The 22,225-nt window shown below is 40.4% G+C and overlaps 4 protein-coding genes across 8 annotated transcripts; 2 read left to right on the forward strand and 2 right to left on the reverse strand.

Annotated features, from left to right (window-relative positions):
* The first annotated feature begins 5 nt into the window (after positions 1 to 5).
* Positions 6 to 3,616, forward strand: mospd1 (motile sperm domain containing 1). Its single transcript, XM_088372081.1, has 6 exons — positions 6 to 434; positions 1,560 to 1,835; positions 1,921 to 1,996; positions 2,164 to 2,396; positions 2,814 to 2,975; positions 3,062 to 3,616. The coding sequence occupies exons 2-6, from the start codon at positions 1,682 to 1,684 to the stop codon at positions 3,091 to 3,093; spliced, it is 657 nt and encodes a 218-aa protein (XP_088228207.1). The 5' UTR covers positions 6 to 434; positions 1,560 to 1,681; the 3' UTR covers positions 3,094 to 3,616.
* pabir2 (PABIR family member 2) lies at positions 3,614 to 12,634 on the reverse strand. Of its 3 annotated transcripts, XM_088372063.1 has the most exons (11): positions 12,068 to 12,624; positions 11,622 to 11,751; positions 11,451 to 11,529; positions 11,316 to 11,369; positions 11,024 to 11,067; positions 10,099 to 10,153; positions 9,713 to 9,814; positions 9,301 to 9,386; positions 8,870 to 8,934; positions 8,003 to 8,099; positions 3,614 to 5,139 (listed from the first exon to the last, which is right to left on the reverse strand). In XM_088372063.1, exons 2-11 carry the CDS (start codon positions 11,744 to 11,746, stop codon positions 4,998 to 5,000), a joined length of 849 nt encoding a protein of 282 aa, XP_088228189.1. In that variant the 5' UTR covers positions 11,747 to 11,751; positions 12,068 to 12,624; the 3' UTR covers positions 3,614 to 4,997. The 3 variants fall into 3 exon arrangements, with proteins under 3 accessions (XP_088228189.1, XP_088228183.1, XP_088228194.1); XM_088372057.1 differs by having other exon boundaries at positions 11,622 to 12,620; XM_088372068.1 differs by having other exon boundaries at positions 4,991 to 5,139; positions 7,979 to 8,099; positions 11,622 to 12,634.
* Positions 12,635 to 13,833: 1,199 nt separating this feature from the next.
* hprt1 (hypoxanthine phosphoribosyltransferase 1) lies at positions 13,834 to 20,530 on the reverse strand. Its single transcript, XM_088372144.1, has 9 exons — positions 20,326 to 20,530; positions 17,825 to 17,931; positions 17,026 to 17,209; positions 16,867 to 16,932; positions 16,628 to 16,645; positions 16,464 to 16,546; positions 16,103 to 16,149; positions 15,939 to 16,015; positions 13,834 to 15,837 (listed from the first exon to the last, which is right to left on the reverse strand). The coding sequence occupies exons 1-9, from the start codon at positions 20,350 to 20,352 to the stop codon at positions 15,790 to 15,792; spliced, it is 657 nt and encodes a 218-aa protein (XP_088228270.1). The 5' UTR covers positions 20,353 to 20,530; the 3' UTR covers positions 13,834 to 15,789.
* LOC148404199 (uncharacterized) lies at positions 19,825 to 21,728 on the forward strand. Of its 3 annotated transcripts, none has more exons than XR_015857771.1 (3): positions 19,825 to 20,718; positions 21,290 to 21,429; positions 21,507 to 21,728. XR_015857771.1 is itself a non-coding variant. In XM_088372155.1 (3 exons), the coding sequence occupies exons 1-3, from the start codon at positions 20,449 to 20,451 to the stop codon at positions 21,578 to 21,580; spliced, it is 363 nt and encodes a 120-aa protein (XP_088228281.1). In that variant the 5' UTR covers positions 19,852 to 20,448; the 3' UTR covers positions 21,581 to 21,728. The 3 variants fall into 3 exon arrangements, 1 of the variants encoding a protein (XP_088228281.1); XR_015857770.1 differs by having other exon boundaries at positions 19,838 to 20,718; positions 21,309 to 21,429; XM_088372155.1 differs by having other exon boundaries at positions 19,852 to 20,616; positions 21,309 to 21,429.
* Positions 21,729 to 22,225: the final 497 nt, after the last annotated feature.

The following is a 22,225-nucleotide window of genomic DNA, read 5'->3' on the forward strand; positions in this document are numbered from 1 at the left end:
TGTGTACTACACGATGACCGGTGGTTCCTTTTCTGTGTCGTGAATGCGTAATGATTCTAACATTAAATATACACTAATTACGTTTTTAATATCCATTTATCAATTCTGAAAGATGTCCCTGACAGTTAACATGTTTAATATGCCCTTGAACAGCGCAAAGGTATTGGTTAAATATTACATCTACATGTTTTTAATGCAACAGCACGAGTGTATGGTGCTCCAACGAAAGTAAGCAGCAAACACACTTGGTTGCTGTCAAGTCGTTTTGTTGACGTCTCTGCACGTTCTCGGAAGCCTTCCCAGAATGCAGCGCGAACTCTGCAGCCTATTTTGACCAAAAGGGGGGTGAGGGGGGGAAAGAGGCTCGAAAGGAATAGCAGTAAATTGGGTTCGGCACAAGAAAATCCCGGTGGTGACATAACCTGAGATTTAAGGTAATTTGTCTCTTAATTTTGATGCTGTCTTTAAAACTGTTCAATTCTCAAGTATGGCAATAGCGGCAGGACAATTTACTGGCGATTAGCAATTGGGTTAGCATATGTGTTGTCGTAGCATGCTAGTTGCAGGAATACGAGAACATAAGTCTTCGGATGAAATGTCAGCAAATTCAAAACAGTTAGGGTCAATTGGTGATTGTTATTTATAATAACCGTAAAATAACCTGTTTAGATGAACATCTCAACGATAACATGAAAGCTTAATGTGCATTGTAGATAAGCTGTCTTTTCAGACGATGAAGAGTCACAACATAACATTTCCTACATGACAACTAAAGTGTAACATGGGAGCGTGGTTGGTGGCCACACAATGAAGAAGAGTAAATTCGTGACATTTTCAGAGTGTTTTTATGGAGCATTGAGTGTTGCGACATCACGTCGCGCCCTCGTGTTCAGACTCTGAACATGAAAACATGTAAACAAATGACCGCGTGGAACAAATTCTTGCCATGTATGATTGGATTAGAACTTTACAGACACTCGTCGAACAACTGTACAAATAGTAACTAACATCACTAACAAGATATTTGCGCTTTATAGACTAGTCAGTGAAGTAACATGGTCTTTTTTTATATTTTCCTTTTTTTGTTACTTGACTTATTCTACAATCAACTTTATTAATGAACACTTTAATGTTGTGTGCAAAGGATCGCTAACCAGCTCACTGCCACAAATATTACAAGAAACTCTCCATGGAGCATTTTTATGTATTTGTATGAAATAAAATATCTAATAAACAATGTCTTTTTACATTTAGGATATAAATGTGTGTAATATGTTCACATACACTTGTATTTTGTTCGTTAAACACAAACTGACGAATCAGGTTATATTTTTTTTGTTTATTTTAAGATATGTAATCAAAGATTAAATATTTCAATTTGACTAGTTAAACATTGGCTCCAACTTCTTCCTGCATTCCATAAACACGACTGAGTAGATTTATAAAAAGTTTCCCACTAAAACATACTCTGAGGCAATATTTCATGTCAGTGTTCACGTAATGAATGTTTCGATGGGAAGCATCGTTAATACCGGCGTCCACCTCTGTCGCCCTCACAGTGCCATGCCATAGAAGCCAGGAGTACCGTTTTCTTTTACACGGACGGCCCGCTTGAGTTTGCAGAGCGAGGGAAGAGGGCGGCAGGGCAGACGGGGGACGGAAAACAGCTCAGTGGGGGCCAATGCAGCAGCAGCATCGACAGCCTGAGCTGGTGGAAGGAAACCTTCCCGTGTTCGTGTTCCCCACTGAGCTCGTCTTCTACGCCGATGAGCAAACGTCTCACAAGCAGGTGCTCACCCTCTACAACCCCTATGAGTTTGCTCTCAAGTTCAAAGGTCAGTGGGCACACACGAGACAGCGCATGGACCTGATGTTTTCTCGCTGATCATTGATGTATATTTTTATTTCTCTTCTTCCCAGTGCTGTGTACAGCGCCAAACAAGTACACGGTGGTGGACGCCACCGGAGCTGTCAAGCCGCACTGTTGTGTTGACATGTGAGCCTCTTATTCTTGTTTGAACAAGCAAAATACTCTACTCACAAATGTCGGGGTAATTCAGTCTTTCTGATTGCATCGAGGCCACCAGAGAAGGTTTTGCTTGCTCTGATGGAACACCACTGATTGCCAGGAACTAACTCTCCCATCTAATCTACGTGTTGCAGCGTAATCCGACTCCGAGACGTGCGACCATGCCACTACGGCGTGTACGACAAGTTCCGCCTGCAGGTGTCAGAGCAAAGTCAGCGCAAAGCTCTGGGCCGCAAGGAGGTCACGGCAACACTCCGTCCCTCCGCCTCCCAGGAGCCCGGCGGCCTCCGTTCTCAGGATGATGAGCGCAGGGCCAAAGATCAGATGGCGGACAGCGAGTTTTTTGAACAGACTGTTTTTCAAACAGGTAAGGGTGACCACTAGAGAGAGCCAATTGCTCACGTTTGGGGACTCTTCCTCCTAGCAGCCTTTGCCAATGGGTAACATGCGTTTATTGATTAAGAAGCAGGTGCACATTAATCCACAAGTGTTTGGTCCACGATCTTATTACATTCCCAAGAAGGTATACTTCCAGCAGCACGCCTGACTTTTTTGATAACAGCTGATGTGACTACGGGACACTCAAAAGGCCAAATGCCAAACTTTTTGTTATTCGTGTATTTTGTCTTTCTCAACATCTTTTGTAGTTGATCCCAAAATGGCATCTTCCGCTGTAGCATTTACTCTGTTTTTATCCCCATGTCATAATTTTTCACTTACAGTCTGTTTGTTAAAAAACCCGACAAAAAAAAAACAGTTTTGTGCAATGATGCGTGTCCCTCAGAAAGTCGTCCTGCCGCCGGAGGGCCCAGTTTGTTGACGGTGCTACTGGGGCTGGTGTGTGTGGCCGCCCTGATGCTCCCAACTCTGGGGGAGCAAGAATCCACTGTGCCTGTCTACCTCCACTTAAGTGTTAACAAGAAACTTGTAGCTGCTTATGTTCTTGGTAAGATGAATACCGTTTTTTTACATGCACAAGATCAATTGAATTAGGAGTTAAGTTTTATTCATCCTTGTAATTGTTTCATTCAGGACTTCTCACAATGGTCATCCTACGCACATGAAAGGCATGAAGCGGAGGGGGCCAAATTATTCAGACATTGCCACACACCACTACTGTTTCATTAGCTGGCTACAGGAGATGTTCTCTCCCAACATGTCTTCGCTCCTGAAACATTTGAGTGTTTTCTCTTTTGAATGCAGGTTTGTGTTTGTGGCACATTGATGTAAACAGACCTGTGGTGGGTCCTCAGGGGACTCCGTCCCTAAGCGGGACCTGTGAAGAAGCATGATAGCCTCGAGCTTCCTAATGCTATGAAACTGAAGTGAGCAGCCGTGTCAAAGAATATGCATCCTACATGTATATAAAGCCATAGCAATTTTCATATTGTATTTACTAGTAACCGACATTGATGTTTCAAGTCATGTAAGTGTAGAGAAACAAAGACAATGCAGTTTTCTGCATGGATCATTACCTATCTGAATGCATATTCTTCCCCCCCAGCAGTCATGTCAACGAAGGCCTTTTGCTCAAAATACTTGTACTCTTACAATATTCTGAACATTTAATAAAGTGTCAGTATGTCAGCCTGTTATAACTGATCATTTTATTTGGTTGTTGACAGCAGAATGTATAACTTCGGACACAAACGCAACAGACATTAATAATTTATTTAGTCTTTGATACGAACGCAAACAAAAAGCTAAGGTCAGTTTGACGTCACTAAATTTGTGTCTAAGAAAACCTCATGCATTGCAGGCACACATTTTTTCATGTTGTAATTTTGGATAAAGTAAAATGACATTCAATTGTGTAACTGCAAACAAAAAGGGCACAACTCCTTTAGAATGATTACAATCATATCCTTGTTTGTAAATAAAGGCGGGGCAGGAGGAACTGTTAATCACAAATCTAGGTGCAAAAGTCACAGTACAGCCTTAACGTACTGTTAGATTTTTCCAATGATGGGAGGTCCAGTCAAACTTCACCCTCACTTAAGACTTCAACACAGGGCGAGAAGAAAACAAGACACCCTGTGCAACATGAACCACAGCAGGAACAGCAGCCTCATAAAACAAAGCACTGGTGCCATTTGGATGTTAACTGCATTGGATAGCACTCGCAAATAAAATAACACAAATGTTCACTTTTACTTGGGATAGAAGACGATCACCATCCTGTTGAATATTTATATATCATTTTTCTTTACTATAAATAACATTTTTTCTGAAGAAAAAGCAAATCTGTACAACGAGAGAGGCCTTTAGTGTTTAACACTACAAAGACCAGGTTATTCATTGCTCCTCCTGGTAACGTGCCATGTGACAGGCATCAAGCCACTTGGCGGAAAAGAAAAAACAAAACAAAAAAACACCACAGTTTACACCTTTGAACCAAGGGAACATTTGTTTACAGTATAACAGTAACAGTTACCTTCTATTCCTTTCGCAGATGCATGGCGTCACAATTAACCTCATCATATAAACTTTAAACTATACAAGCTATTCATAAGATTATTATATGTACAGAATAGCAAACAATACAGAATAAGTAACTTTTTTTTTTTTTTTACAAATCTGATCTGAAGTCTTTACATACAAGGCCTGTAGGACAAAATGAGGTCCAGCACAACGGGGGAAATACACAAATCCAAATCTTTTTTGTTTTGTCCAGTGCTTTGTGTCTTATCGCTAAGGGAAAACACATGAATGCTAGCTCCTGTAATTGTAGAACTAATGCCAGTGAAGCTGAGCACCATCCATCCCAAAGACTAGCAGCTTGTGCTCAGCATCCTCAAACCTTTCACACGAACGACACAACATGGCTTTCAACTCGTCTTCAGACGTATCCGGACACAAAAAAAGCACACAATCATCTAGGGATTGCTGAGGTGAAAGGTCTTTGGGGAAAATAGTTCCCTGGCCAGAGAAGACTGGTTTTGGGATGTTCCTCTTTGACATTGTGCTCTCACTTGGGAGACAAATCCTGGAGGGAAGCAAAGGGAGAGTTGCTGGACGACGACGGTGACACTCCCTCCATTTTGCTTGGGGAGTCACTGGAAGAGCAGACGCTGCTGAGGCTGCCGTCCAACAAACCATCTGGCGAGTGGCTATATGAAAACACAGAACTAGGTGAGACCCTACCCAAAAAGATTTTAAAAAATGACATTGTCTGTGTGGTGTGCTACGACAATCTCAATAAAGCAGCACACGCACAACACCATCTTTTGGGCCACAGATGCAGAAATCTCGTGTTTTTGCATGCATTTATAGATGGTTTAAAAAATAATAATAATAATTGTGATCCCTGGGTGGTTGTGAATCGCATCTCCAACGAAAAACAAAATTCCACAAAGTAGAAATAGTATATACATACATTATTCGGAAATTTAAACACCACTGTGTTGAAATTTCCAACATGTAGTGTTTTTTGTTGGCTGCTAGAAGGCATTTGTATTCTAAGTGTGGCTTACCTTGGCAAACAATTCAGTGTCCAGCCTCAAAATTACATCATGCATGGCGAAACCTAAGTGAGTCATGGTTGCAACAACCAACATCTTTTGCAACAGTGTGTGATGATTTAGCCTCATTTAAAAGTTTGAGAATCTTCTCCTTTGTTTCAATTGATATCTCTGCAGCCATTGTTAAGCCAAAGTAGATATCCCTGCTGCAGGAGCACGCACGCATTGAGTGAAAGACGGAAGCCGTTGCCGTGCGGCAACTTGTTTTCAATAAAAACATGAATACAATCATTTATTAGTCTGTCTTTTCGGGGGTATTTTTAGCAAGTGCAGAAAATTAGAACAGTCCACCCAAGCAAAGTTAGGGGGTTAAGAATAAAGTGAGATTTATTTTTTTGTTATAAAGTTTTGAAAAAGCAAAAATAAAACTGTTGTTTTGTTTTTCTGTGTGCTCTTCACAGAGTATGCATTATTTGCTTTTACATTGATCACCATGGGAAACGTTGCTTGTACTTACAAACATTTCTACTTACAAACTCGATCACCGAACCAATTAAGTTGCTAAGTAGAGGTACGACTGTATTCGGGTTTTAAACGGGTTATTGACAGCATGTAAACGCAGCCTCTGTCTCTTCCTTCTTCTTTCGGCTGCTCCCGTTAGGGGTCGCAACAGCAGATCAATCGTTTCCATCTCGTTCAGTCACCTGTATCTTCCTCTGGCACACCAACAACCTGCATGTCCTCCCTCACCACATCCATAAACTTGCTCCCTCTTCTCCTTCTGCCTGGTGGCTCCAACCTCACCATCCTTCTCCCGATGTACCCCAGATTCCTCCTCCACGTGTCCAAGCCTTCTAAATCTCACCTCTCTGACTGTATCCAAACTGTCCCACCTGAGCAGTGACAGAGAATCGCAACGTTTTCATCTCTGCCACCTCCAGCTCCGCCTCCTATCTTTTTCTAAGGGTGTATTCAGACCTGACTGACAGGGTTCGATTGTAACGCTGGTTCGGACCTTTTGTGCAGGCAAACGAATCCTGGTGCAGATTAAAGGAACGGACCGAGACCCGCTTTTTCAAGTGGTCTCGGTTCGCTTCAGGTGTGAATAGAAACAGCGTAGATCCGAAACAACAGCACAAATATGCAGAGCAGGAACGCAGCATGTAGGACTCTCACATTTTCCTTCATTTCCGGGTCTGTGCGCCGCCCTGGTCATTGCTGTCCAATGGGAGCACAAATGGTCATAAGCGTGGATATGTATATGTACTTCAATTACAAAATGTACAGTCTGAATAGGAGCCGCACCAAACGAAAGGACTTTTCTGGTCTGAATACACCCTTGGTCTCTAAGCCGCACCATGGCCTTATATGTAGACTTTCCGCTTCACTCTTTCTTGGGTCACAAATCACTCCTGCCACCTTTCTCCAACCACTCCACCCTGCTTGCACTCTCTTCTTTACCTCTCTGTCACTGTCTGTGTCTCTTTCGATATCCATTTGTGCAGCCCTGGCATGTTGCGGTACAACATGTTACTACTGTACAGTGAAGGCGTGCAAGTCTAAATTCAGACTTGTCTGTACACGAAAGAAAAACGAAAACAAACATGAAAATATGCTATATAGGACGGGCAGGAACAATGAACCACATCAGTGTGGGGTTCACTGTAGTTCATGTTGGCAAAAAGCTACCAGGACATTCCTACAGTCAAATGCAATGATGCAATTTACAGTATGGATTCTGTCAAGGACCGGAAGCTGCCAGCACCAAGTCAAGTTGTGTGGCCCCCTAACCAGAGAGCCTGTAAAGTATTGAGGTCTTTTTGTCCCTTTCAGACACCATACCGCTGGTTTGTGATTTAAAGATAAAACAGTGAGTCAGGTGTGAAACAAGCCACACGATGGCATTTGCATTTCTGGAATTTCCCTGGGTGGGAGAAATAAAGGAAAATCTTATATTATACCATTTGCTGGGCTTGTATATATATATACAAATACATTTTTATGACTTGCACATTCATTTTCAACTTGCGCTTTTTGCGACACTTACTTTCGCTTCTGCTCTAATCTATAGTTTTCACTCGTCAATGTTTAGTATCTTTTGCCTTCAGGTTGCACAGATCAACACCTCTTTTTTAAAGCCCAATGTTAATTTCTGCTTGGTTGTCGTAAAATGGATCAATTTGGGGTTTGGTCTTTATCATTTCTATGATTTAAGATTTGTAAATTTGAGAGCACGCCCATTATAGCAGCAATTACAGTTGGAATGTGGCACCCGCATCGGATTTGTCAGAAATTGAGATTTCACATGGAAAACATGTTCAGATGCTCATTACTTTATATTTTGTTGCACTTGCGTTGGATTAGAACAGCTCTAGGGGCTCTTGCGCAACTTTTGATGAATTTCTAAACACCATTGTTCAGAGCTTTACCAAAGATATGAGCATATATATCAGTTGCATTCTAGTGAAATTTGAACCACTTCATTTACCGGTCACGTTTGATGATGTCTTACCAGGAGCCGAGATCTGTCAGATTAGAGACTTCAGCCGACAACATAGTGGTGGTGCCTTGAAAGAGCCTTTTCGGCTGACTCTCTGTCTCCATCTCTCCTGCACGGTAGAAGACAACAACGAAATTAACAAACATATATCAAAATATCAGCATAAAAAGTACTGCATTATATGGCATGACGGATGTTTATACACAAATCACATTGTGATGTGATGTCACAAATGTTCTGTGCCTGTGTAGTGAGCACGAGTTGTCTAATGACTCTCGCGCATGGGGCGAGGTGGCTCATCCCTGATTGAAAATTGCTATTTATACGAATATATATCAATTTCATTTCTGGTTAGGAATGAGATTACAAAGGTAAAATATGAAAATGAATGCTCATATAAGATAAATAACTGGAAAACTAATTTGAGTAATTTCTCCAGGTCCACTAACAGATGAAGATTATCCATAGTCCGGTTTTGAATATTTCAGGCTGGGGCCAATTTAGAACCAGGGCTCAAGATTCATCTCCAATCCTCTCTGGTGAGTTCCTTGGTCTTCATAATGCTGTTGTCTGACAAACTGCTGAGGCCTTCAAAGACCAGATGTATCTTTACTTAGATCAAATTACAGTGGTGTGTATTTATGGCTATCAGAGGCATATCACATTTATCAATTTTATATTTCTAACTTTGAAAACTGTATGTCATTTCCAGTTCAATTAACAATTATGTTCTACTTTGTGCTGGTCTATGGCACACAATCTCAAAACACACTCACGTTTGTTATTGGAAGATAAAAAAATAAGTTCGATGTGATACGAATTATTTTTCAAGCTACGGAAAGCTTTAATGAAAATTGTTGATAATATTGTAATTCTTACCTTTGCGTTTCATCGGCCCAAGTATGCTGGCTCTGATGCAGTTGATAGGGCTCTGGCTACGTCGGCTGTAGGTAAAAATATGAACTTTACAAAATGAATCTGGATACTTGGGTCTTCTTCAACTACCATAATGAATAAATAATTGAAAATGAATCACCTAAAATATTATATCCCAAAAAAAACGCATGCCCGCAATAGGCCAAGTGTATCTATTAAGACCATAATGGTGTCTAAATTTAACAAAATGTTTACAGGAGACATGCAAAGTGAGGCTGCTATTTTGTCAGCGCTTACACATTTACCCCAGTTGTGAAATGATCTCCCTCTCACCCCACTGTGACTTCATTATCAAATTGAAGCCAGCAAACAGACTACAGAAAGTCAACAGCACACGAATGTTGTTGGAAAATGTGGCATCCCTATGAACTCACCCAAAACGCCTTGTTGGACTTGGTATAGGACTGGGAGTGAGGCCATTGCTGCTCACAAGGATTTGAAGGGAAGGAGAAAAGCATTGCTGCTCCCAGCAAGGAACACCGATTGACACGCAACAGATGAGACAAACAAAATCAATCTCAGACTCCTGCACAGGCTGGATTTTAAAGGTCAACAACCATATTCTTTTTTAGATATCCACTGTAAATACAAACTACTGTGAAAGTGTGGTCTAAAAAAAAGGTAGCCTAAACACGTCCATCATTAAATAAAAAAAAAATGGAAGCGCGCATTTAAAAATTAATAAGGTTAACGGGGAAAATGTTAGTTTAGGGTACAATATTCCTCTACTTAGTGGCAGAACAATCGGTTGATGTGCATTTCAACACACTAAAAGGTCAGACGTACCTTTTTTCCTATGCCTCTGGTTGGTGATGGTGCCGGCGACACAGGCACAAAGTCAATGCGCTTAGGAGATGACGACGCAGACTTTTCCAAATCATTGTCGCTCTACAACAAAAAAACAAAACAAAACTGAAAACAAACATTGGTCATCACACAAACTGACAGAGATTATCCAAATAATGTGGGAGTATTATACTACCGACTCAGCCAGACCTTGAAAGACTGGTGGCCCTGTTAACTCCCAAATACAGTAATTGTATTTTTTTTTTAATCTAGCATGTTCGTTGACGCTAACTCTACAAAAAGAGCAGCGATGGCCAGAGGCCCAAACATGCCATGAGGAAGTACAGCCAAGAAATGACATTGATGTGACACTGAAGCTTCCATACCAGGCTAAGACTTTCTTCCCAGGACTGACTTATTTGCATAGCCGCTTGAACTTCCCTGTTTGGACAAAATAAGAAAACAAGTTGAATTTTATGAAAAAAATGACAGCTGAGCTTTGTTTGCCACAGTTTGGTTCCGAAGGGTAAAATTAATTTGCGTCATCACAAGTGTTAACTATTCTCAATCCATTCTGTCAATCAATTGTAGTTTTTTAGTGTCAGTCAAGCATGTCAAGCAAAGAGCTGGGGCACGTCAGCCTACACTAGCATATTATACGTGCTACTGTAACCGGTTGGGAACCTTCCTACTGAATACTGGACTCAACTGGGTGGAAAAGAAGTTTCGAAAGTGATACTGCATCAAAACTAATTGTCAGATCTTCAAAGTTGAACACAATCTGCTCTTGGGCTGCAATTAATGAGGACTTGACTAATCAATAAATGAATTGGGGGACAAAAAGGTTTAAATTGCAGCCTTTCAAAAACGGGAGATTATTTCATGTTTTGGCACTAACAATTTAAAATACTTATCATTCAGTTACCGTTTTGTAACGTGGAGGAATAGGATAACATGTGGATCCCTATTTTCCAAAGTAAATGCAAGTGTTTTATTTTGATTGAACACAATGATCGGTCTTCTTCGTGGAGGATGACAAGAGAATTGCTGGTCACGGCAAAATAAATTCCTGGGTTCTATCGTACGACAAGCCTCGAAGCGAGGGACCCTGGAATTTAAAGTAAGCTTTGCAAGTGTTATTGCTACATTTTGAAAAAATATATACTTTTGCGGCTTGGTAAAGAGCTTTGGGCACCCTATGGAATAGGTAAAGGCACTATCCACCTGATTCTTGAGGGTTTTCGTGGGGAAACGACTGTAAGAAGTCCCCAGTACAGGAAATCCTCCCGATGCTTCTATAAATTATCTTACCGCTCATGTGCAGTTTCTCTGTTCATCAGATCGACGCCTTCTTCCTGCGACGGCACGTTAAAATGTTAATTCTTATTGACATAACCACAACAACACAATTACCGGCTTCACGTCAACGTCTGTTGGAGTCTGGTACTACCAATCGATCATTTAAAAACCGACGGTCTTGTTAACCCCAAAATATTACTTTAGCATGTTTATAAAGCACCATTAATCCCTATGGCTTGAGAGGGAAGATGGTGGTCTGCCATGCATATGTTACACGACTGGTCGCAAAGGTTCTTTTTCTTACTTGTTTGATCTGATGAAGTCTGGTGCTGGGAACACGGATGGGCGACGACGGCACCTACCATGAAAGGTGAGAGCATTTTCAAAGTACTGCAATTCCCCCCCAAAAATAAAATTCAGTTGAAATGATGTTTTGTACCATATTAGGCCTGTTGACAACTGTTGTGCTATTTCTGCGGCATCGTAAGACCTCTCTCTGGAACACTTGGGAGTTATCACTGCAATGACAAACTTGTTTTAGCACAGTGCCGACGACACTGACATATATGCTATAAAAAAATATGTTCACTTAGACAAATAACAAAAGAACCTTAGGCCATTAATCATGGGTGCACTGTTGGATCTCCTCAGCTGCCCCTCGATCTGACCTAAGGAAGATGGGCTGTCCAGGTCTAGCTCCATCTTTTCTTGTGACAGGACTCCAGAATTGTGCATCGTGCCTAGTTAATACAGCGATTCTTTTGCGATCCAAAAGGCCAAGTCTGAGCCGTTACATGTTTGCTCCAGGAACGCGTCAACTTCGCACGGCGCGAAATAAAAAAATATTATTTTAAAAAAGGCTCCAGAGTCAGAGGGAACCGACCGCAATCAAAGAGGCCCGTCTTCTGAACAACTCTACCGTGCAGAAAACTTAACGCCAAATCAAATCAAACGTCAAATCAAATAACGTTGTCACTATATGCCCTCACAACGCAATTATCAGGACATCCACGGATCGTCCGAGTTAACGCTATTCATAATGTTCCGCGTGCTCACCAACTTTCCAGATGGATGATTAGCATGCAATGGCTAAACGCAGCACAATGACCACGAACTGGAACTGATAGTTGCAGGAGCGTGACTATTGACTACAACTGTTCCACTGAAAGCTAGCGCGTTAAATGAAGTAGCTCGGAGCGGCTACAATTACCAAACTGGAGACCAAGTAGACAGTGAACGTTCAAGTCAACTGCAGTTTGACGTGAATCGGTTTTGATAACGCGCGGTTATCCTTCTCCTAAAATAGAGATGCTGGGCTTAGCTTGTTGCTCGCTAACATTAGCCGATTCAACGGCCGCAAGTAGCTCAGCAGTTTAGCCAAATGGGCGAACTAGCTAGCCGCGTTAGCATTAGCGCCAATAACCGTAATGCCATGTCCAGACAGCCGGGTCACTCATCATTAGCTGAAACACTCTGTGTTGATGACGAGTGAAGCACGCTAAGTGGTGGAATAAATATACAACATAGACTTAAGTCATTCCACTTGTGCAGCTCCCCGCCAAAGAAATATTGGATTCTCACAGTATGGAATCAAAGCAGCTGCTTGTTAGCATAATAAGCAAACTTCACACCCATTTGAGAATTGCCGTAGAATTTATGTTGCTATTCTGCATTACGGTAACGCGCCATCAATGAGCCGCAAGGGGTAAAATCAAAGTAAAGGTTCGCAAAATAAAAAAATAGATATTGATGGTGTTGATTTGAAATCCTTCTGGAAATTTTACGCAATCATTCGAATGTTATGTTTCAAAATGAAACGTATTTGCGTGACTGCAGTTAAATAAAAAACTTCCGCACAGCCACTTCCAGAATTTAAAAATGCAACCCACTCATTCAGAAGACCTGCTGTTACTTTTCAAAATAAAAGTAGTTTCAAATATGCCCACTTTATGTCTCTAATTACGACCCTAATATTAATTTCAAAAGTTTATTTTTAAAAAATCCCCTGGTCACCACTGTGAGATACGAGACAATCTTAGCATGCCATGTATGGCACTTTCATGAAGATCTGGGGTAATGCCTCAAAATAATTAATAATAATAAAAAATCTGTATAATGCATTTACTTCCAGGGTGGCATCTCTTGGTATTCTTATATCTCCTAATGTAGTGTAACAGATACTGATAATAAGTGGAGGCTGAAACTTTCATTGGTTTCCATGTTGAAGTCAAGCAGTACATGATATACATAAAATCTTCTCCTAATCAAAATGCTATCAAAATCTTTGCTGTCTGTAAAAACTTTTGTATTTTTGGGGGGGAAAGCAATTATTCCCCTATCTTATTCTCGCAAACTGATGATTGGACTGACAGGCAGCTTCTTGACTCTTTTACTTGGTGGTTTTTATTCGCTATTTGTACATGTACTGCTTTTTTTTTTTTATTACTGCTTTTATGTCATGTAGCTCCTGGTACACTATAATCATCTTTTTAAACGTTATTCTCATTTGGGATATCTGGCTTTTGGATGGGATTTTAGGGTGACCCAAAAATAACCTTTGGAACTTTTGAATCCACGACTTGAGTTTAACTGTAAATGTAAGCACAGAATTAGTATATGTGAACAAGATAAGTGCATAATAAACACGTTATAAGGCCTTACCTGAAAATATTGGATAATGTTGGAACGCATGACACAAAACCAACATACATATTCCCTGATAGCATTATACAAATATACAAGACATTAGTGTGCCATCTGAGAGCAAGATAATTGATTCCATTCTCGCATACGGTTTGAGCAAATTATTAAAATACACGTCATGGTGTACATGTGTATTTATTGAGCAGCACAGCACAAGATAATTCGTAAGGATGGCACCACTGGTTGTGTCCAGTTGAAAACACATTGTGAACACATTGGCTGACTTCAACAATATAAAACTACAATTGATTTTTTTTTTTGCGTCCTTGTGATTTACTGGCAAATAAAGACTAAACAGGTTACATACTCGTATATGAACACAGAAGAAACAAAAGAAAAAAAATCAGTGAATATGCAAATCAGCGGGTGCCGAACAGCGAGTATGCAAGGGTCAACTGTATGTAGTATCTATATAAAAGCAGACTAACAAGTCATTTTTTGTCAAACATTTAAAGATGCAGTGATACTGTACCGTACACCAGTTGGCAGCATTGCTTTGAATATCATACAAGCGAAATGCTGAAACACCGCTCGGTGATGAGGCAAAAGCACATGGCCACAGTTCTTAAGCAGATTGTATTAGGAGTATATACGGACTATTTTTAATAATATACAGTTGACCCCCAATATTTGCCGTCAAAAGGAGCTAAGCAAAAATAAGCATATGATGAACGCCCACTAAAATGCATTTGGGGACAGAACAAAAAATAAATATTAACCTCGTCCAAATATTTGCAAAAGGTGATGAACATTCAATATTCGATTTCAATCAAAAATTGGGGAAAAGGGAGGACCCTCCCTCCAAAAAATGTTAAAAGTTCTTCTTTTTTTTTTTAACTAGAAAAAGAAAATCCATCAATATACAAATCCATGTGTGCGGAACCACGAGTATGCTGAGGTGGGCTTTTTAATCTACTGTCACAAATCCAACACATTAGTTGCATTCTCTTCCCTGTTTTTGGAAAATGTTAATAAATGACCGACAATTATGTTATTAGAAGGATTAACATTTACATTAAGTAACAATTTTAATGATAGAGAAATAAATACCTCAGTGTTGTTCTAAGAAACTTTAGCAGCATTATCATGCACATCAGTAGATATTGGGTCCAATAAGATGCTACTTTAGAATTATTCACGGTGTCGATAGGTGCTGAAGAGACTATTGATGAAAGAGGAATCCCTTACTCTTTGGCAAGAACTAAAAATGCAGGGCTTGCTGCCACTAAAATCCTAACACACTAGGCTCAATGTGTGTTGATCGGGCTACACAAATAAATTTGATTTGACTTGATAGCGTGTGATTTCTCCTAAAATGTAGAACTATCTTATAGAATTTCTTTGGCCCATTATTGAGATAACTAATAATCACAATCTATCAACCAACTAAAATCAGTTTTTAAAAAAAACTAGTAAAACCAGTGCAAGAGTCAAAAGCAGAAAGCCACGTTGTTGCCCTATTGTCTTTCTAAAGATTGCCCAAAAATTTGACGTGGTGTAAGAAGAGAAGAAAAAGAGAGAAAAACAGCTTCTTGAATTTAACCATGCTTAACTATTGACCTTACATCCATACTGTATTTGTCATGGAGACCAAATACAGCTTGGACCAAATAGGGGTTTATTGGAGGGAAAGGGTCAGTTGAGATCAGGATGACAGGAAACGACAAGTATATCAACAGACAGGCAGAGTAACAGGAAGAGTAACAGGCAGAGCAACAGACTGTGCTACGGAGGATTACAGATAGGGCTACAGAACGGGAAACAGACAGGTAGCATACCGGTAGGGCAAAAGAATGAACTGACACAGAGGGCTGGACCTGCTGGGTCTTTATAGAGCGGCTATCAAGCTGTGCAGATGCGGACAATCATATTGACTGCTGCTGACATGCATTTATCTGTGCTAAATAAGAGAATTTGTCGCAAAAGCTGAAACTTCTTAGTGTTGGAGTGGGGGGAACAAATACGGGGAAGCGTCACTATACTGGTCCACCCCCTGGATAATCTGAGCAGGCAGCATTTTTTTTAATATGACGGTCTCATAAAAAAAATCTGCCATATAAAAATAAAGGTGCTCTTCACGCTTTATACTTCTCCTTCCCTGTTTCGCTAATGACGCAGATATGCTGAAACACAAAAGAAGCCAAAAGTTAAGAAATGTAGTAGTTAAGGGATGAGTTATCATCAGACAGTGGGGAGATTTTATTTACAGAAAACACATACTCACATTAAGATCTCGAAAGTACTCGTTGTAGTCCAGCGCATATCCCACTACAAATTTGTCAGGAACCTCGAAGCCTACAACTGAAACACAGACACCAAACATATCCGATCGATCAATTCACAGAAAACACATGCTTGTTGTTAATAGAACAAAAAGTTTCAACTCACAGTCTGGTCGGTACCCAACACTTCTTGGTGTCCTTTTCACCAACAAACTAAAGATGGAAACCAAATTCAAATTACCTCAATTAATAATAAGGATATTAAAAAATGGATATTTCAATAAATATTCAAAAGTAGTGGGATTTTTTTTTTTTTATTGAATATCGACAAGTGTTTGTAGGATTTAAGTTCCTTATACACCGCAACAATTGATTCGAAAGGCAGTCACAAGGTTGACAAACAGAATTCCTTCAGAGAAGTATTTTTTCCTCATTTAAATGACTAGAAATAGAATTAAACCCTGCAATCAAGTTATTGACTTGATTTTATTGGTTTGGATAAAAAGAAGAGTTTGGATTTACATTACCTTGCCACTTTAACCATTTTAGGATTGTACTGTTTCAGGAGTTCCAATAAGGTCTTCATCGTCTTCCCGGTGTCGATAATATCCTTAGTGACATCGCGAGAGAAGCTCAGATCAAATGGTACTCAAGTAGAAACCGGTCAAGAGTGTTGAGTGCATATACATACCTCCACAATGAGCACGTTCTGTGAAAAAGAAATTGAGTTGAGTTGGATTGGAAACAATTTATCTTCCTGCAAACCTAGTGAGGATAAGCGATTCGGAGTTGAATGGACATTTTATCTTAATGTACCGACTTCACTCTTTTACTGTGCCCGTTTGTAGCATAGTAACATGGGGAGGCTCACTCTAGCTGTGCGTGACAATGAGTGGTGCTTATAATATTATGATGTGATGTATTACTCACCTTGCCTGTCAGAGTAGACAAGTCATCTCCTCCAATGACTTTGATTTCTCCTGTTGACTGGTCATTCTGCGTGAACACGAATCAAGCCGGCCCATTGCAGATGAAAACCGTAACCGAATATAATTTGTGTCAAACAAAACATTTTAGAACAATGATTACACAGTAGCTCTTGAGGCGAATGAAGTCCACGGTCATAGGGATGGAGCGGTCGCTGTTTCGGTTCAGGGTCTTGATGTAGTCCAGCAGGTCTGCAAAGAACTTGTAGCCTCCTTTCAGCACACAGAGGGCGATAATGTGGTGCCCTCCCATTTCCTTCATTATCTCCCTGGCCAGTCGCTCTGTCCTGGGATTGCATGGGAGAGAGGGGCAGAGAGGGCAGACAACTCACTTTTCTGCTATAGTCATCAGGAAGTTCCTTTTCTTGTGTATGTCAGCACTCATTGTGTCATTTTCAAACCTAAGCAAAAGTCTGGTCCACAAAACAAAATCTGCGCAAGCTATATCAAGCAAGCAAATATGTTAATTGCGAGGTGTTAAGCCACATTGGACGTGTTCCCTCTTCGAGCTACCACAGTTTTATAAATGACGGGCTTTGCCATTTTGCCATGGCTGGCAGTAAAAAAAAGTTCCAAAACGTTACGTATAACACAGCTCATTAGTTTTCTGAAGCTGAGCTGTGACTGGTTGTGACCTGAGACCTTGCAACTGTGATGTCAAATTCGGATGAATTTTGTTCCACTAACAAAACATTAATAAGAACACTGTTCATCGACTTGTGGGGGCACATACATATCGTAGATAATTTTTTTAGGTTCTTCCCCGTTTAATAATGAGTGTTCAGTTTTGAACCACAAAGATGAGCAAAATAACCACTGATTTAAACAAACCCAAATCTTAGCAACAGAGGTTGACATCAGCTATCATATTTTGCAAGCTCTTAAAAAATGTGATAGACCACCTGTCCAAAATGAGTCCATGTGGGATGTAGACACGCTCCAGGTCAGATGCGTAGTGCTTCGGTATGCAGAACAGGTCCAAATCGTACCCCTGCTCCTCATCGGTGATCTGAAAGGGCGCAAGAGAAAAGGTTGTTTCTTAACATTAGATTGATCTGATGAAAGGACAGTACAAAATCAGATTACAAGGTCATTGGATTCTTACTTTGCCATGAAACTGTTCAATCCCGTAATACATAACCTTTACCCAGTCCAATTGATTATGATTAGAAAAACAACAATATTGTATAGACGATCACATGTTACATTGTTCAACGTAATCCTGGTAACAAATCATAATCACTGTGAAAATATTGGACACTTCACTACGCAACAAAGTTGTAGTTGGCTGTCAAAACCAGAAGGGGATTTACAATTTAGACATTATGGAAAAAAAAGAAATCCACCCCAATTGCAACCACTAAAGTGGATACACCTCAAAAGCTATACAATAGATACATTTTACGAAAGCCCCCATGAATGTTTTCTGTATTTTGTTAAATATCCACCAGCACTGCACAACCGTTTGCCTGACTTAACTGGTGTCACGTGAAAGCTGAGAAGCTGGTGCAGAACTTGAGGTGCTTCGGGAAAACTATGAGTAATCACAAGAAGACTAAACGTTTTTGACTTTTGACAGTAAGCTGTGAGTTCGAGTAGTGAAGCGTCCTTATGTGCATTCTAACGGAAAATGTGGTTGGTTGAGAGGTACAATTAAAGCATGTGTGATTGAAACCAAAAACGTACCATCTGTCGGGCTACACACTCGCAAATCCAGATAACGGTGACATACACAGCAGATGTCCTTCACGACCACATGACCTGTGAGAGTGTACTTTTCCACTTACATAATGTGAGGTGAACTCTTGTCTGGGACAACATTGAAGTCAGCACAGGAAAATCCCATGTTTGGCAACAGTGCATTTAAATTCAAATGATCATTTTACTTGTACCGGTACTCTTTTTGACAAGTTGATTTACTTTCTTTCTACTCCTCCCTTTGCATAAAACAACATACATTTTGACATTTAAAGCTGACTTATAACTGCATGGAAAAACAAATATAGCAGTGCTCAAATATATTGGATACAAAAAAAAAAAAACGTTGTGTGTTTGCAATTTCCCAGCCTACTGTGGGGGCTTGTCAGTAAAACTGCAAGTAAATACATGTTTTAATGGACAAAACTACACTACACATTCCTAATACAGTATAATTTAGTTTCCTGTATCCAGCTTTGTCATAAGCTACATCAAAAATTGCTTGACTGCAACACTGTTTTTTTTTTGTTTTTTTTTAAATTACGATTTCAATTACTGGACAGACATTGCCTTGATGGTCACTGCTGAAAATTAGAGCCAGTTAATCTCAAAGCAAGTTGAACCGTAAAACCGCGATGACCTTAGAATTAAAAGGCTTGGAGAATGGGAACCAATATATAGTTAACAACCAACACAAACACAGGTTGGTCACCAGCTTGACCAGCAATACGCAAACATTTTTTCTGTCAGACAATGAGGAGCTTCTCCTCTGCTCTGCTCGAAGCCACCCCAGTGGAGTTTTCACCCTTGCCATCAAACACACATGAGGCACGTTGCACTTGTTTCCGTCAGTCGTCACAAAACGGAAGTCCATCAGTGACTGACTAAAAATACCAGTTGACAGATACAAAAATGTCTCATTGATAGTTACATAAATCGTTTTGAATCCAGTAATTGCTGCATACGTTGGTGCAACAAAACATAAAGGGTCCCAATCATTTGTGTCAAGGTCTGTTTCACAAATTTGTTTTTTAAAAATGATTCTGTTGGTCAAAGGCAATATCGGATTCTAATTGGCCATTTTTTAGTATTTCTTATGTATTATTGATTTTGTCAGTTTTATCTGGCCACAATTATAACAAGATGCATGTAAAGCTCAGGTAAAGCATGAAACACAAATGATATCCGAATTATGACACTCAAATAATGTATTATTTGTACAAGTAACGGTCTTGCTTGTCACTTGTTTGGCTCTTGCGATTGGCTGTTGGCGTATGAAAACGTCAGTCTTAATTTATAATGAAAAAAATACACACATCACAAAATGGTAGTGTGGCAAAGAAGTAGCGATACAACAAGAAGACATTTGATATGGAAGACCAAAGTTGGACAAATACAATTTAATTGGTCAGTATTTTTCCGTATTCGTTTTTGGTCATCATCCATAGTCTGAGTCACGCATACAAAGCATGGTGAGCGCATGCATGTCAACGTTGCCGCAGGCAACGCTTGAAACCAGGACAAACACGGAACACATTAAAATGATGCGTATTACAAACAGAGCGTTGACGACAAACACCGACTAATAAAACACAGTTGCGACCACGTACGAGCTGCGTGGTGAGCTGCGCGGTGAGCCGCGGGACTGCACTCATATGGCCATGAGCATGCCGACATGCTTACTGTAAGGTGAGGGGGGACCTACCACAACACACTGGCTGGATGTCGCCATGTCTGTTCCCACCGGGGGTCCCTTTTAGTATATCGTGCGTAGAAAAAAAAAAAAAAAGAACAATTGTTAATATTACTGCCCACCGTCACTGCTCACATGGATAAGCTATATGCGTCGCCGCAGATGCACCCTTCCGGCTCTCTCACAGGACGTTGCACCACGCTACCCGAGTGGAACAAGAACGTCGTCTATGACGTGAGAAGGAGGCGAGCAATCAAAGAACGGGATTTGGGAGACCCGCCCCCTCTTACAACGGACTCATTTGTGAGGCGTATAATTATTAATATTTTATGCCAATGTGGTAAAACAAACAAAAAAATTTCTGTTCTTGCGACTTTCTGCTTGTCTCAACAGGAGTCACCACAAGTGAGTCATTTGCACAAATTGTTTGACACACTTTTTACGCCAGATGCCCTCCCTTTTCTTTCTTTCTTTCTTTCTTTCTTTCTTTCTTTCTTTCTTTCTTTCTTTCTTTCTTTCTTTCTTTCTTTCTCTTTCCTTCTTTCTCTTTACTTTCTCTTTCTCTTTCTCTTTCTCTTTCCTTTCTCTTTCTTTCTTTCTTTCTTTCTTTCTTTCTTTCTTTCTTTCTTTCTTTCTTTCTTTCTTTCTTTCTTTCTTTCTTTCTTTCGTTCTTTCTTTGTGGTTCCAGGCTAAATCTGTAGGCCCTACAGATTTGTCAAACTCATTTTTTTTGTGTGCCGTTGTAGTCATAGCTTCTTTCGGAGGGCCATTATGACTGTCAACCCAAATAATTGTATGAGCACCTCATATTATATCCAGTAAAAGCTACACAACACTGGTCAAATAAATAAAAAAGATATTATTAAAAGTGAAGACAATTTGCAATTCTAGTAATGACACGAATTTGATGCACAATTTGTCTTCGCCGGCCACATAATATGATGTGGCTGGCCGTATCTGGCCCCCGGACCTTGAGTTTGACACCCGTGCTGTAGGGGATCTCGGAGCAACAGTGGGCCCCAGAGAGAAGACGTGCAGGCCCACCTATGCCCTATGGACAATGCCCTGGCGCCTCTCAACCACTGTCCCAGCTATGGACAGAGGGGCTCAGCCACGGTAGGCGACCCATTTAGGAGAACTATTATAACTAACAAATATGGAGATCAAAGTTAACCCTAATCCTATACTTCCAGCGGCAGGAGTCCGCAGGAGCCATGCGGCACGGGCATCGATCAAGAGGGCGAGATGTGGGCGCGTTAACTGCTGACGAGCTTGCGGGATGCATGGAGGATCGGGTGAACCGGAGGCTCCGATGGAAGGCCCGTCTGAGGACGACTTAGTGATGATGGATTAATTCGCTTCATGACCAAGCAGTACAATGTATTCATGAATGAAATAAACGTTTGCATTTGAAATGCATTATGCTTTACCAGCCCTCCCAACCAAAACAACAACACATTATTTCAACTCTTTAAAAAGTTTAAATAGCACTGTAGTACTAAACAGGAGAGAGAGATCATGTACAAAAATAAAGTGTAACACAGAGACATTTGTGTGATTTAAGGGGAGCGGCCTTGTGTGTGATATTGTGAGCCCTGAATTTGGTTGGTCATTTCCGTTAAAGGCACAGCGTGTATACATTTTTCAATGCCATCTAGTGGTGATTGGTGAACCGATATGCAATTTCAAAACACACCCACGACTGTGCCTCAGAGAAACCACCCTTTCCAAGCCGACCATCAATTTCTTCAGCAAAGGTGCATGTAAAACATCATCACAAACGACTTTTAGTATTCCCTCAAGGTGAGGAATAATGAGCAACCCACAGGATAATTTTCCTTTGATTAAAAATAAGCAGGTTCAAGATAAGAGTCAGTAAACGTTAATTTAGGAAATGGTTAAAGTTCTCATC

The sequence above is a fragment of the Syngnathus floridae genome, chromosome 1, assembly GCF_059516105.1.
Source record: "Syngnathus floridae isolate MCC-2025c chromosome 1, RoL_Sflo_1.0, whole genome shotgun sequence".
In the NCBI taxonomy this organism is placed as follows: Eukaryota; Metazoa; Chordata; class Actinopteri; order Syngnathiformes; family Syngnathidae; genus Syngnathus; species Syngnathus floridae.